Raw genomic sequence first — 15,306 nt, 5'->3', positions numbered from 1 at the left:
TGGTTCAAGGGGAGTGTTCCTAGGGTTTAGGTTAAAGGTGACCAGGTAGATCCAGCTCTTGTAAAATTTCTCTTGTAAAACAATTTCTTCAAGCACCGGTTGAAATCTTGATGATAATGGAACGACCGGCCTCAGTCTGGATTAGCTCTCGGTGGTGGAGAGTAAAACAGGCTACATCGCGGTGTTATCTTCTCTTCCCTTATGTTTTAATTTTCTGTTGCATATTAATCTTCTTTTATTCATTAGAATTTGTTTAAGGGATTGGAAATTTTTGTTAATTATTAAATCTCTCTTGCATGCTTTCTAGAAAAAGCATTTCTCTGGTCGATTTTCACAGTATTTCTCTTGTCACGTCCGCCATCTTCATCTCGGTCACTGCGACCTATGTTCCTGTCTTCACGAACATCGTTTTGGCTGCGGTTGTTGCGGGGCTCATTGACATCTCGGATTTCTGAGGGGTCCTGTCTTTGATGTCCCCCCCAATTCGCCGAGCATTGACATTCTGATTTATCATAACGCCCTCAATTTGTTCTAATCTTTGAGCATTCTTGTTCTGTCGAGCTAATGCTCTGTTTTCCATCTCGATGAATCTCTGCCTGTGGAGTTGCTGCCGAGCCATAACTCGATTCTCCATCTCTTGCATACGTCGAAGAATCTAATCAAGGGATGTCTCATATATCTGGTTGACTCTCCCTTGGGCTGTCAAAGGTTGAGGTGGGTGTGATGTCTAGTTTGCAATCTGGTTATCCGCCACAAGAGTTCATTCCAGTTGAGGTCAGAACGGTGGCTGGTTAGCCATCCGAACTACCGCCTCTAGAATTATCAGGTCATTATGGCAGGTTTCCCTAGTGTTGATCTGAGCTCTTCATCCTCCACCTGTACCTCGACCAAAATAGGATTTTCATCTTCCCCTTCCTGGAGTCTCTCAATCATAGCCTGTTGGTGAGAGGGATGGGGATTATTTACTCTGCTTCGTGTATTCACCATTGTGGAGTGGGAATCGAAATTTACCGTTTCCCACATATGGCGCCAATATTCGGCACTATTAAACTGAATAAAGATACCTCTAGGGTATGCACTCAGAGATATCTCAGATGTAGATATCGTAGTTGGCTTAGCCAATCTCTCAATCAGTACGCACAAATAATAGGCTTATAGCCAAGACGTGAGTGTGTGCATAGTGTGGGCAGGAATGAGTAAATGAGTTCAAAGTATATACCTGGGGGTCTTCAGCTTTTTATTTATAGGGATTACCTCTAGGACTTGGACTATGTAGATCTCCCAATTGGTGCAGGATTCAACTTCTTATTTGTAAGGATAAGGGTTTTATCCCTTTATCTTTGTTCTGTTAAGATAACTTGTGTCATTTATCCATTAAGCGGTACATGAGATAAGCGATTAAGATATGGATATATTCCATAACAATAACGATTCCATTTCAAAATCGATCGTTACAGTTGATGATTCCAATGGTCGTTACAATATAATACATAGATAGATAGATACGGACAAAGACGTGAAATTGGGCGCGCGTAGTCTCACGCGTGCGATTTTATTCTCTCTGTTAGGGTTGCTAGTTCGTGACGAACGCTGAGTATAAAAATCAAGATCGGAGATGGAGACGGTTGATGATGGCTCGAAAGGGGTGAGAGAGCGTACGTCTGAGGAGGAGGACTTGATTCAGAGGAGTGTGAAGAAATCGAAAGGTGCTGTGGTAGTAGATGAGCATATGGACGATGAAATGCTGGAGAAGCTGGATGATGGGGTTGTCGAAGAGACCAAAACCATTCTCCCTGATAGTGCTAAAGCTAAGCATAGAAGATCTGGTAAGAAGGTTATTTCGTATAAAGATGAGTTGTTGCGTCTGAATGGTGGAGAGGGAAACTCAGAGAGTGAGGAGAATGACTGGAAGGAAATTCAAAGCAGGGAAGAGGAGGAGGATGATTGTGATGAGGATTCGGTTCAAGGTCTTGAGGAGGATCCGTTGTGCCCAGCTCTCAAGTTTTCTAAGAGTGAACACAAGGAGAGTTGCAAACAGTGGAGGAAGGCTCTCATTATTAAGTTGATGCGAAAGAGAATAGGAACTCGATTCTTGATGGCTAGGTTACAAAGGCTTTGGAACTTGGTATCGACTTATGAAATGATAGATTTGGATAACGGGGTACCTTCTTCTGCGGTTCCATGATGATGGGGATTATGTGCATGTGCTGGAGGAGGGCCCCTGGATAGTTGTTGATCACTATGTGGTGGTGCAAAGGTGGCGTCCCTTCTTTGATCCGTATGATGAGGGATTCAAGAAGATGGCTATATGGATTAGAGTCCCTGGGTTGCCGATTGAGTTTTATACAGCTCATTATTTGTGGAAGGTTGGGAACTTATTTGGTCGGACTCTTAAAGTTGATAGGAATTCTCTGAGGAAAAATGAGCTAGGGGATGCAGTTATCACAGAGAGAGCAAAATTCACCAGGATTTGTGTTGAAGTGGATCTCAAGAAGAGTCTGCTATCGAAGTTCAAAATTGGGAACAAGATATATCAGGTGGGATATGAAGGAATTCACTTAATTTGCTTTAAGTGTGGTGTTTATGGGCACAGGAAGGATCAGTGTGGGGATAATTGTTCCCAGAAAAAGAGGAATCAGATGGAGGAGGAGTCTAATGGGCAGAATAATATGGAGGAGAAATCTGGTGGAAGTGCTAAGGAGAATTGCAAGGAAGAGGAAGCTTTTGGGAGTTGGATGGTGGTTCAAAGACCTAACAGGGGAGGGAAACCTAGACCTGTCCTATTGAGTAGGGCTAAGGAGAAGGAGGAAGGTCCTATGGTTGTTCTGACTAAATCTGGGGAAGAGAGGGTGGTAACCAGCATGGAAGAGGGTGAAGGGAGTTATGATAATCAGACAGAGCCTATTATTAAGGAGGCTCAGATTAAAGTGGAAGGTCCGAATAAGACTGAGGATACTAAGAAGGCTGAGACAAAAGTTAGTGGTTCAGAGGAGAAGGGTGGTAGTAGTGGAGCTTATTGTCCTAAAAACATTCCAAAGAATGTTAGGATAGATAATAGTTCCCAGAAGAAAGGTATCCTAAAAGAGAGCAGAAGTAGAGGTGGGCGTAGTGGCAGTAAGATAGGCAAAGAAAGTTCATTTGACTCAAGGAAGGGTGATGTGGAAAACTTACCTCTGAATGCTGCTTTAGGGGGAGCTGATCCAGGGAAGAAACAGAGAGGCAAAGTCAAGGCTATGCCATCTGGAGGGCATGGTAGCTCAGGCGAGGAGATGGTAGCTCAGGTAAAAATCAAAGGTAAAGGGGTTGAGGCCCCTGTTTTGTTGAATTCTTTTGCTCCTATTCAGGAGGATTTGGTTCTGGAAGAACAAGTATCACCCTTGGAGGGTGTTAAGACTATGATTAGTCTTTAATTTTTGAGATGATGATCCCATACTTCCCTAGTAGCTGTTATGTTCATATGCTCTTGGAATTGCAGAAGTGTAGGAAAAAAAGAATTCCATGCCCTTATTAAAGATCTTAAATATAGTTTTAAGCTTAGTGTTTTGGCTTTGTTGGAGACAAAAATAAGTGGAAGTAGGGGTGATAAATTCATAAATAAGGTGGGTTTTTCTAAACACTTTAAGCATGATGCTGTGGGTTTTGCTGGGGGGCATTTGGCTTCTTTGGGATGATAGGAAGACTAAGGTGGAAACTGTTGCTGTACATAATCAGTTTATTTATACAAAAATTCTACATGTGGAGGAGGAAAAGAGTGAATTTGTTACCTTTGTGTATGGGAATCCTAGAAGGCTAGAAAGGCAGTCCTTATGGGAAGAACTGGAACTCATTGCTCATGATGTGGATGGTCCTTGGGTGGTGCTTGGTGACTTCAATTCAGTTCAAAATACTTTTGAAAAGATAGGGGGAAAAGAAGCTTGCTGGAATAGTATGAGGGAGATGAACTTATGCTTGGCTAATTGTGATCTTGAGGACATAGGGTTTAAAGGACCTAATTTTACTTGGAAGAGGGGAAAACTTCAGGAAAAGCTTGATAGATCTTGTGCTAATGAGGCCTGGAACCTAAGCTGGCCGAATAGGTTCATATCTCATCTTCCATTTTTTAGCTCAGATCATAGACCTATTCTGCTGGTTCATGAGCAGGATAATAAAGCTGATGGTAGGGAGAGACCATTTAGATTCCTAGCCTCTTGGATGACTATGGATGGGTTTGAGAAAGTGGTGGAGAACAGCTGGAATTCTCATTATGAGTGGGATTCGGCCAGAAATGAGTTTGAAAGGAGAGCTAAAGATTGCCATCAAAATGTGTATAGACTGAATACTAGAAAGAAGAACTTAATCTATGCTAGACTTCGGGGGATTGATAATTACAGGAAGGGTAGATATGATCATATTATGGAACTTCTTCAGAGGGATCTTTGGAAGGAGCTGCAGGAGATTCTAGTGAGGGAGGAATTGGAATGGTTTCAAAGGTCCAGATGCCATTGGTTGAAGTATGGAGATAAGAACACAAAGTTCTTTCATTCAGCAACTATTTCTAGAAGGAGACATAACAAAGTGGTTGCTTTAAGAAATGAGGATGGGAACTGGGTTACTGATAAGGAGGAGCTCATTAACATGGCCAGGCTTTATTTTATAAAGTTGTTTGCCCCTAATGAAGAGGAGACTGATGAGTTTCCTGTGAAAGGGCTTTTCCCTATTCTTAGTAATAGAGAGAAGAACTTTCTTGCTAAAGTGCCTACATGTGAAGAGATTCGTGGAGTGATTTTTAAAATGGGAAAGTTCAAAGCCCCAGGACCTGATGGGCTGCAGGCTGTATTTTTCCAGAAACATTGGCATTTGGTGGGGGAATCTGTTTGCAGGTTGGTTATTGATATCTTTCTGGATCTTATGAAGGTTAAGGAAATCAATAGATCTTTGATTTGCCTTATTCATAAAAAAGACAGCCCAGATAATATGAAGGAGTTTCGGCCCATAAGCCTTTGCAATGTAGTGTATAAGGTGGTAACTAGAATTATAATAGAAAGGTTGAGAGGCTTTATGCCTAGGGTAGTGGGCCCAAACCAGTGTAGCTTCATCAAAGGGAGACAAAGTGCAAATAACATTATTATAGCCCAAGAGGTTGTGCACTCTATGAAAGAGAATAAAGGGAGGAAGGGGTGGATGATGATCAAGGTGGATTTGGAGAAGGCTTATGATCTCCTTAGTTGGAAATTTATTAAGGAGACCTTGGAGGATGTGGGTCTTCACAAAAGTCTTTCAGATCTGATTTTTAATTGTATATCATCCAGCACAATGAATCTTTTGTGGAATGGTGGTTTAACAGAGGATTTCAATCCTCAAGGAGGGATTAGACAAGGAGATCCTGTTTCTCTATATCTTTTTGTCTTGTGTGTTGAGAGACTGGCTCATCTTATCCAGCTAGCTGTGGATACCAAAGCCTGGAAACCAATCATGATTAATAAAAGTGCCCCTCCTTTATCTCATTTATTTTTTGCAGATGATATCATCCTTTGTGCAGAAGCTTCTCTGGATCAGGCCTTTGTTATTAATCAGGTCCTCAAGTTGTTCTCTGTTGCTTCGAGCCAGAAAGTCAGTGAAGAGAAATCCAGAGTATTCTTTTCCAAGAATGTGGGCTTTAATAGAGCTAAGGAAATCAGTGAGTGTCTGGGTGTGGGAATTACCAATGATCTGGGAAAATATTTGGGAGTTAATCTCAATCATAGAAGAGTGCACAATAGGCTATCCTCTTGGAATCAAGCCTCTCTATCTTTGGCAGGGAGGATCACACTAGCCAAAGCTGTTCTGGAAGCCCTGCCAGCCTATGCAATGCAAACCACTGATGTTCCCATCAGCATTTGTAAAGAGGTGGAGAAGCTAACTAGAGGGTTTATTTGGGGTTCAAGTCCTAATAGCAGGAAGGTTCATTTGGTGAACTGGGAAAATGTTTGCAGGATGAAGGAGGATGGGGGCCTCGGGTTGAGAAATCAGAGGCTGATTAACAAAGCTTATGCCATGAAGATTGGTTATGGGGTAATGTCAAATAATGGTGCTCTATAGGCCAGGATTCTAAGAAGCAAATATAAGGTGGATGCTGGTTTAATTCCCACTTTAAAGGAGGCCAGAATTAAGTCTAATACTTGGGGAGGAGTTTGCAAGAGCTGGAGTCAGGTTCAGAATGGGGTGAGAATTCATACTGGTAATGGGAAGAAAACAAAGTTTTGGTGGGATACTTGGGTCCCTGAAATAGGGAAGCTTATAGATAGAGCTATTGAGCCAGTTCCGGAGGATGCAATTAATTGGTGGGTGGTAGATTGTGTGGATGAAGATGGAGGCTGGAAGTGGTCAAAATTCAGTAAATTCTTGGATGATGAGGTCACTTTGGCTATTTCTAAGGTGAATCCTCCAACTGAGGCAGCTGGGGATGACAATGTGATGTGGATTCACTCCTCCACAGGTATTTTTTCCATTAAATATGCTTATAATTCCTTGAATAGGCCTCTGGATATTGGTGTTAGTAGAAACTGGATGCTGGCTTGGGAATGGGAGGGACCTCAGAGGATTAGAGCCTTCCTTTGGTTACTTGTTGGGGAAAATCTGCTCACTAATGAGCAAAGGTTGAGAAGGAACCTATGTTTGGAGGCTATGTGTATGAGATGTCAGGGGGCTGTGTAGAGTTGCAATCATATTTTTAGGGAATGCAACTGGTCCAGGCATATTTGGCAGCTGTGTTTTGAAGGTAGGGAGATTAATTCTTTTTGGGAAGGGGATTTTAGTAGTTGGATTGAGAGAAATCTGAACAGGAAAAAACAAAATAAAGAATGGAGGAGATGGTTTGGAGTTATTTGCTGGCTAATTTGGAATGAGATAGACAATATGGTTTTCAATGATGAGTGGAAAGCTCCTTCTGAGATTGTGAGTTATGCTTATTCGTATATCCATAGCATAACAGTGGCTGAGAACTTGCTTCTCAAGGCTGGATTGCTTTCTGTGAACAGGTATGATATGAAACTTCAATGGGAAGCTCCCCCTCCCAATTGGATCAAGCTTAACTCTGATGGAGCATGCTCAAAGAAGGGTATTAGGCTTAGTTGTGGAGGAGTTGCTCGAAATTGTCATGGAAATTGGATTTCTGGTTTCTCAAAGAGACTTGGCAGTGGAAATGTGCTGATGTCCGAATTATGGGGAGTGGTAATCAGCTTGGAATAGGCTTGGGTGAAGGGTTATCAGCAGGTGATTGTTGAAATTGATTCTATGGATGCTTATAAATTGATCACCCAAGGTTGTGTGGTCTCACATCCTTGTTATATGCTTATGCTGAGGATTAATGAGATGCTGGGGAAAAGCTGGATGGTGAAGACTGCTCATGTGCACAGAGAATGCAACAGAGTTGCTGATTGGTTGGCCAGCCATGCTCCTAAAGTGGATTGGCATGCTGTTTGGTATAGTGAACCCCCTGAGGGTTGTAGAGGTCTTTTATTTTGTGATATTAGAGAGGATAGTACCCAGGATATTGGGTAGTCTGTTGCTGTTCTGTTTTGTTTAATTTTCTTACTTGTTAAAAAAAAAAAGATAGATAAGCTTTCATTGGTGCTTAAGATATTTAACTCTAAAATAACAATGTTATTTAAACACATTATACGCAATTATTTTTTAAAAAAAAAAAACCTTTAATGAGACGGCGGTATAATTATCACGATGATAATAAGAGAACTTTTATTAAGCATTATAATTTATTTAATTTTTTTATATTTTAATGCAATCCCCGTTCAAGGACAAGGCATTGACGCGACGCCGACAGTAATGTTATGTATACACTTTTGTAGAAGTATAACTGCAAAAGCAATATCCAGATATACACTACGCGCGGCAATTTGGGGCACATTTTATAATGCAATCTTTGTTGAATTGACAGTGACCTGCAATTAAAATAATAAAATTAATATTTATTGAAAGGTACTTTTTTCAGAAATAATTTCAAGTAATTATAGTAAGGAAAAATTTTTTCTTATATTATTGAAAATAAGTTATCTTATTTTACCGAAACAAAATTATAAGTTAAATCCATAATAATTGAAGAGAGAAAAAAATAGAGGTAAGATATATTTTTGTTATGTGTCTATATAAATTTAATTTATCTCATGTAAAATGAGAAAAATATAACCCTAAAGTTTTACTATGACTTCTAATATTCAATTCAAATATAACATATTTCACATCCAGTTATTTATTTGTTGTGCAAAAATTTAAAGTAATTTTTTATGGGATATGTTATTCACTACAAGATAAACGCTACATAGGGGCGGTGTTCTCGAGGCAGTTTGACTACTTAATATTTACTACAATTAAGTAGTAATCACAATAACACCCATTTTCTTCACTAACTTTATAAACTCAAGGTGTTTACATGAGAGGAATGATCATCGGTGAAGAAAGAAGGAGTCTTGGTGCATTTTCTTGAAGAAAAGCTTTGTCTTTCATGAAGAACAAAGGGTGGCAGAAATGAAAGGATGAGAGGGTGTATCTACGTGGGTGTTATAGATTCTGACATAGGGTTTAGTGTCATTAGTTATTTATATGTGCACTCACTTAAACTAATAGTATTAGTTTAATTAGTTTCGCTCTTCGTTTAACTCTAAAATTTCATGTTCTTAACCTAGATATTTTTCTAGCAATTATCATATTTTTCTTGTAATTTTCCCAGACACTTCACCGGTACGCGTTTTATACAGTGAAATAGTCGGTATTAGTTCTGACATCACTGCTTATTATTTTTACCCCAAACTTGATATTCTTAACTTAGATATTTTTCTAGAAATATTCATATTTTTATTTCTATTTTTTGGATTACTTCGCTAATATCCATTTATACTACGAAATACTTTGTGTTTACATTTTCCTTCAGAAAAGTGACTTAATATTAACTATTATGCTCTTTCCATAATTCTCCAAAGTCAATTATGAAATTATTTTCTAAATTCATAATTAAATTATTTAAATTTCTAATTTAGCAGTGCGATTTCTTACACTTCCCTTCGTCCCCATCCCTCCCCCTTGAATCCCCTTCCTACCTTTCCCCTCCAAACTCCCAAACAAAGCATTAGTGATCCCGCTTAGTGTAAGCATTAAGAATAATGAACAAACACAATCATAGATTCTATTAGTCTATCCCTAGATCAAACAAAACCTAGCAATTATTCAAATCGAAATTTCACACCAACATCCCTGTTATCAATAGCGGACCTAGAAATTTTTTTAATGTCTGCACGTTTAGAATAAAAGAATAAAGGAAAAAAAATTTAAAGAAGACTTTAAATATATTAAAATACAAAAGAATATAAAAAAAAGAAAAGAAAACTTTAACTTAATATAAAAAGGGAAAAAAGTTTCCGATGTTACTTTAGATAACTTTATCTAATGTTCATCGAAACGACGTCGTTTTGGGGTTGAAAAATTAAAAAATTAGAGTGATAAAAACTATTATAACCCTGAAATAAATTAAAATTACAAAAATACCATGATTTCCGTCCCAAAACGACGTTGTTTTGATGAACATTAGATAAAGTTATCTAAAGTAACATCAGAAAAAACAAACCCATATAAAAAAGTAGTCAAAAGTCAACTAAATTGTTATAATACAATATTTTGGGTCATCAACAAAAATTACGGGCCTCAATTTAATCTTTTAGGGAAAAAAGTCTAGTCGTGATCCCTCAGAATTCAAAAATAGATCCAGATAATCAAAATCATGATCCTCAGAAATTCAAAAAGACTCACATTAATCCTCAAAAGAACTAACATGGATTTATTTTGAAATTTAAAAGGATTACGAGTTGACTTTTTTTTAAGAGATTAAATTGGAACCTGTAAATTTTGTTGATTATCCAAAATATATTTTATTCTTTATTTTATTTTTTTCAAAAAATTTGTGTGTGCACTTGCACCCACTTAGGTCCGCCGCTGCCTGTTTATCATGCAAAACTCTAGTATCCCTCCTATATAAGTGATCAATTCACAAAAGAATTAAGAATGAAACGTAGAATAATTGCACAACATGAAAGTTTAAATATTGAATTGAAAGGAAAAGAGAAAACATAATTAAGATTCAAAAGGTTCCATCTAACCCTAATTATGAGAAAGTCTAACCTAAATAGTGAAAGAAACTAAGACAGAAGATGAAAAATGTAACAACTCGTGTGCACTCGGTGTATTAAATATACATATGGTAATAGCGTAGCTAAATAAATACAGAATCTAACTTACTTTTTCTTTCCAATTATGAACCATGCATTATTAACCAAGTGGATTTACTTATTCCTTTCCAAAATATATCGCATGTATGTAGATTACAATAAATAAATAACTGAATAACCTCATGAAATATATATGTATGTAGTCACGGAACTACAACACGTAGACCGGACAATATCCAGATACACTTATATAACTCAAGCGTAAACAAACATGTATGATAACAATGTGGCATGGACAACCCCCATGCTCACCAAATAAAACAACATAATCATCAAGTCTCAGATACAATAGCCATAAAATGAGAATCAGGCATAATCACGTAAAACAGATAAAGCACTAAGCATGCATCAGTCAGCTCAACTCCGGCCTCCTGTCGCCAGAGGTTTCAACCCCCGAGGTACCTGCACCTGAAAATGTGCCCCAAGCTCACTTACAAGTAGATCCATAAGTTCAAAAACAGTAATTACGATGCATGTTCATGTTAAAGCATTATAATCATGGAAACATATCTAATGCTCAACGAGCCAAGTACTACAACTCATATCTCATATGATGTATGTAAGTGCGGTTCAACTGGCCAGGGAACAAGATAGGGTTTATGCACGTCTGCTACCTATCTAAACATAAGGGTCGCAGCCTTATGCCTTACACACCAGGGTCGCAGCCTGATCGTGTAAGTAATCAACATCACATCCATACATTACATCAACTGCCTTACACACCAAGATCGCAGCCTGATCGTGTAAGTAATCAACAGACATATTCACATATCTTAGGCATATATCAATGCATATATCATTTTCATAAAAGCATACCATGCATATAAACCACCCTCCCATGGAGGTCGGTGGAACAAGCAACAGATCAATTTGAGGACCAGAAGCTTACCTGTCAGCAATCTCAAGCTAACAACCTCGGTTCACCAAAATAGCAGAGTCAGAGTCTGTTCAAACCAAAAATATCATTAATATTCGTAGCCCAAAGTTCCATTAAGGTTCTACATAGTGTTTAAGACTTTCCAACTTGTTTTAAGTGATTTTAGGCTCAATCTGCATGAAGTATTCGAATACTCCTCGATGAGTATTCGAATACTCCATATCTCCAGAAAGTATCCTAATACTTTCACTAAAGTATTCGAATACCACAAAATATCTGAATACTTTCACTACAGTATCTGAATACCACAAGTATCTGAATACTTCCACTATAGTATTCGAATACCACAAGTATCTGAATACTTTTACTAAGGTATCTGAATACTTTTCTTCCCAGAAAAGTATCCCAATACTCCTTGATGAGTATCTAAATACCTCTTGGTGTGTATTCGAATACTTCACAAATACTTATCAGATAGAATGCAGAAACTCCTGCAGTTTCTGCATAATCTCCATTTTAAAGGTCCTCTCACGATTATTCAAGGTCAATTATGGAATTATTTCTCAAACTCAAATATAAATTATTAAAATTTCTAATTTAACGGCGCGAGTTCTTACAAAAAAAACTAATGAAATCATAAAAAAGAACTCAGGTATCAATCTGCACGTTAAGCTTTGATCCTTTCCTCCGCTCTTTGGGTCTGGAACAAAGCCTTCTCCCCTTTTAGGTCGCAAAAAATCGCATATTCCTTGCCCTCTTTTATTCCCTTTTTAATGAAAAGTTTCATGGGCATTTTTATTGAGTTGCTCGCTGAAGCAAGCAGACCAGCGAGTTGAATGCTGAGAATATGTCACTGCTCACTGAAGCGAGCAAGTTAGCGTGGAAGCTTGAAAAAGTGTGTTGCTCGCTGAGTTTGCTCAATTCAGCGAACAAGTCAACACGATGCTTCTTGAAATACCACTTCTTTGGCTTTCACTTGACTTGAGTCTTGACTTCTTACGACTTCCTTGATCCATCATTGCTTTGATATAGCAATTTTAACTTGAAAACGATACATTTTTAAGTCAGTATCTTACCAAGCATGAAAACTCTAAAATTCTTTTGCATCTAACAATATTCACCATGTCTTTGATCGTATTAAACATTATTTAGCATACTTTTGACCCTAAAGACAGGTATTATCTTCCACAAATGGTGGTGACTAAATTCTAAAGTTAACACTGAAGAATGCAATCTATGTTGCACTGACACTTCAAAAAACCTAAAGTGCCGTGTTCGCCATTCCCCGACACCGCGACACTCTGACACGCTCCGATATTTATAATATTTAAAATTTCTTTACATATCATGAGAAAAATTGATCGATGTTTTACCAAACTGATATAATAAAAATTAAAAATGCATACCGAATAAATCTCACTAGAGTGTATAAGAGATTTTCAATTTGAAAATATAATAGTAAATATTTATATCTTATGTTTTGCAAAATTGATGGGTATTGTAAGTTTAGTTTATTTTTTTGTGAAATTATTAAATATTAAATATAATATACATTACATAAATAAAAATCTTATTTAATATCAAAACATGTCATCACGTATCGAAATCTAACATTTTTTATATTAACGTGTCGAAGTGTCGTATCATGTCCCTGTCCCGTATCGATGTTGGTACAACATAGCCGACACATTTCGACATGTGTCCCACATAGTCAATATTTTTCGACACATGGTCAATGCTCTGACATATTCTGACACGCGTCCGACATGTTATCAACGTTTTACGATAGGCATTTTTTTAATTTTTTATTTTATGTTTATCTTTTTAACTAAACATGAAAAATTATTTTTCTTTATATTTATGTTATGGAATTTGAATATTTGATTGGTTCTATGACTTATTATAAGTTGTTATATGTATTAAATATAAACTATATATATTTAATATCAAAACGTATCCTAACTGTCAAAATTTAACATTTTTGTAGAATTAATGTATAGCTTTGTTGTGTAATGTCTTGTATCTCGTATCGATATCGATAAAGTAGAAAATAAATCTATCAATGTCAGTTTGAAATCAAACCGAAAAAAGTAAAAGTGATATATTCAAAAAACTTCTCAGGTATGTCTAACACGAGAATATTTTTAGAGTAAATATTATTTTTAGTCCCTAACAAAAATATGGTCCCTACTTTAGTCCCTTACAAAAATAAAGTAGTCAGTTAGTCTCTAACAAATTCAAAGTGGACCGATTTAGTTGAAATCGTGGTCCCTCACAAATTTAAAAAAGACCCATATTAGTCCCTGAAAAGGACTAAAATGGGTCCACCTTGAATTTGTTAGGGACTAACTGACTAATTTATTTCTGTAAGAGACTAAAGTGGGGACCGTGTTTTTTGTTAGGGATCAAAAAGGGTATTTACTCATATTTTTATTAAGAGTAAATATCTTTTTTGGTCCTCAGCAAATTTTATGATGCCCGCTTTAGTCCTTAGCAAATAAAAAGGCTATTCGTGGTCCCTAAGAAATTCAAAATGGACCCATTTAGTTGAAATCGTGGTCCCTCACAAATTAAAAAATGACCCACATTAGTCCCTCAAAAAGACTAAAATGGGTCCACTTTGAATTTCTTAGGGACCACGAATAGCTTTTTTATTTGCTAGGGACTAAAGCGGGTATCGTAAAATTTGCTGAGGACTGAAAATGGTATTTACTCTTTTATTTATTTATTTTTTAATTTCTTAACGATTCATGGATTGATTCACTACTTGCTTATTAAGTATTCGAACTCAAAATTACTTCTTAAGTTTTAACAACCCATATCATTCATGTGTTTTGTAACAAATATTTTAAATTTAGAAAAATAAATAATACTTGAAAGAAAAGGGTATTTGAAATATTATTGAATTGTGTATAATCTGTACAAAGGGTTCTCTATTTATAGAGAATACTTGACCTAATTTTGACCTAATGGGCTTGGCCCAATACAACAAATAAATGACTAAATAATAATTATTTACAACACTCCCCCTCAAGCTGAGGAATAGATATTTATCATTCCCAGCTTGCTAGTAAGTTCTTGAAATCTGTCTGAAGGAAGCCCATTTGTCAATAGATCAGCTAATTGACGCCCAGTGGGAATGTATGGAGTGGTAATCAACCCGCTATCAAGTTTCTCTTTGATGAAATGGCGGTCGACCTCAATATGTTTAGTCCGATCATGTTGAACTGGGTTATGAGCTATACAGATAGTGGACTTATTATCACATAGCAGCTTCATAGGTCCCTCACATTTTATTTTGAGATCATCAAGTACAATTTTCAGCCACAGTAACTCACAAATGCCTTGAGCCATAGCTCGAAATTCAGCTTCTGCACTTGATCTGGCAACCACATCTTGTTTCTTACTTCTCCATGTCACCAAGTTACCGCAAAGAAACATGCAATAACCAGTGGTAGAACGACGGTCAGTCACGGATCCAGCATAATCAGCACCTGTGTAGACTTCTAAAGATAGATTGTCATCACGTCGGAATAACAATCCTTTACCAGGAGTACCTTTAAGATACTGAAGAATTCTCTCTACTGCCTGCATGTGTTTTTCCTTTGGATCGTGCATAAACTGACTGACAACACTAACAGCATAAGCTAGGTCTGGTCTAGTATGGGCCAGATATATCAATTTCCCAACTAGCCGTTGGTATTGTCCTTTATCAACTGGAGGACTCTCTTCTTCATTGCCCATCTTGTGATTCTGCTTAATAGGAGTATTAGAGGGTTTACACCCGAGCTTTCCTGCTTCTTTGAGAAGATCCAAAACATATTTCCTCTGGCTGATAAAAATTCCTTTGCTTGAATGAGCTACTTCTATCCCGAGAAAATATCTCAGTTTCTCAAGGTCTTTGATTTCAAACTCAGAGGCAAGCCGTGTTTGTAGAATCTGTCTCTCCACAAAATCATCACCTGTGATAATAATATCAACAACATATACAAGGAGCACAGTAAGCTTCCCATTTTGGGAGTGCTTGAAGAAAAGAGTGTGATCTCCTTGACTCTGTCTGTATCCTAAGGTCATCATAACCTTAGTAAACCTTCCAAACCAAGCACGAGGTGACTGCTTCAATCCATACAAGGCCTTTTTTAATCTACAAACTTTATTTTCCCCCTTCACAGAATCAAA

At 37.3% G+C, this 15,306-nt stretch overlaps 1 protein-coding gene across 1 annotated transcript; it reads left to right on the top strand.

The window, feature by feature from the left end:
* Positions 1–2,300: 2,300 nt before the first annotated feature.
* LOC133294166 (uncharacterized) lies at positions 2,301–3,410 on the top strand. Its single transcript, XM_061492814.1, has one exon. The coding sequence runs from the start codon at positions 2,301–2,303 to the stop codon at positions 3,408–3,410; it is 1,110 nt and encodes a 369-aa protein (XP_061348798.1).
* Positions 3,411–15,306: the final 11,896 nt, after the last annotated feature.

The sequence above is a fragment of the Gastrolobium bilobum genome, unplaced genomic scaffold, assembly GCF_033153095.1.
Source record: "Gastrolobium bilobum isolate Gb01-03AN ecotype WA unplaced genomic scaffold, APGP_CSIRO_Gbil_v1 utg50999, whole genome shotgun sequence".
In the NCBI taxonomy this organism is placed as follows: Eukaryota; Viridiplantae; Streptophyta; class Magnoliopsida; order Fabales; family Fabaceae; genus Gastrolobium; species Gastrolobium bilobum.
Note: the sequence above shows the minus strand (reverse complement) of the source record. Positions and strands in the feature narration are given on the sequence as shown.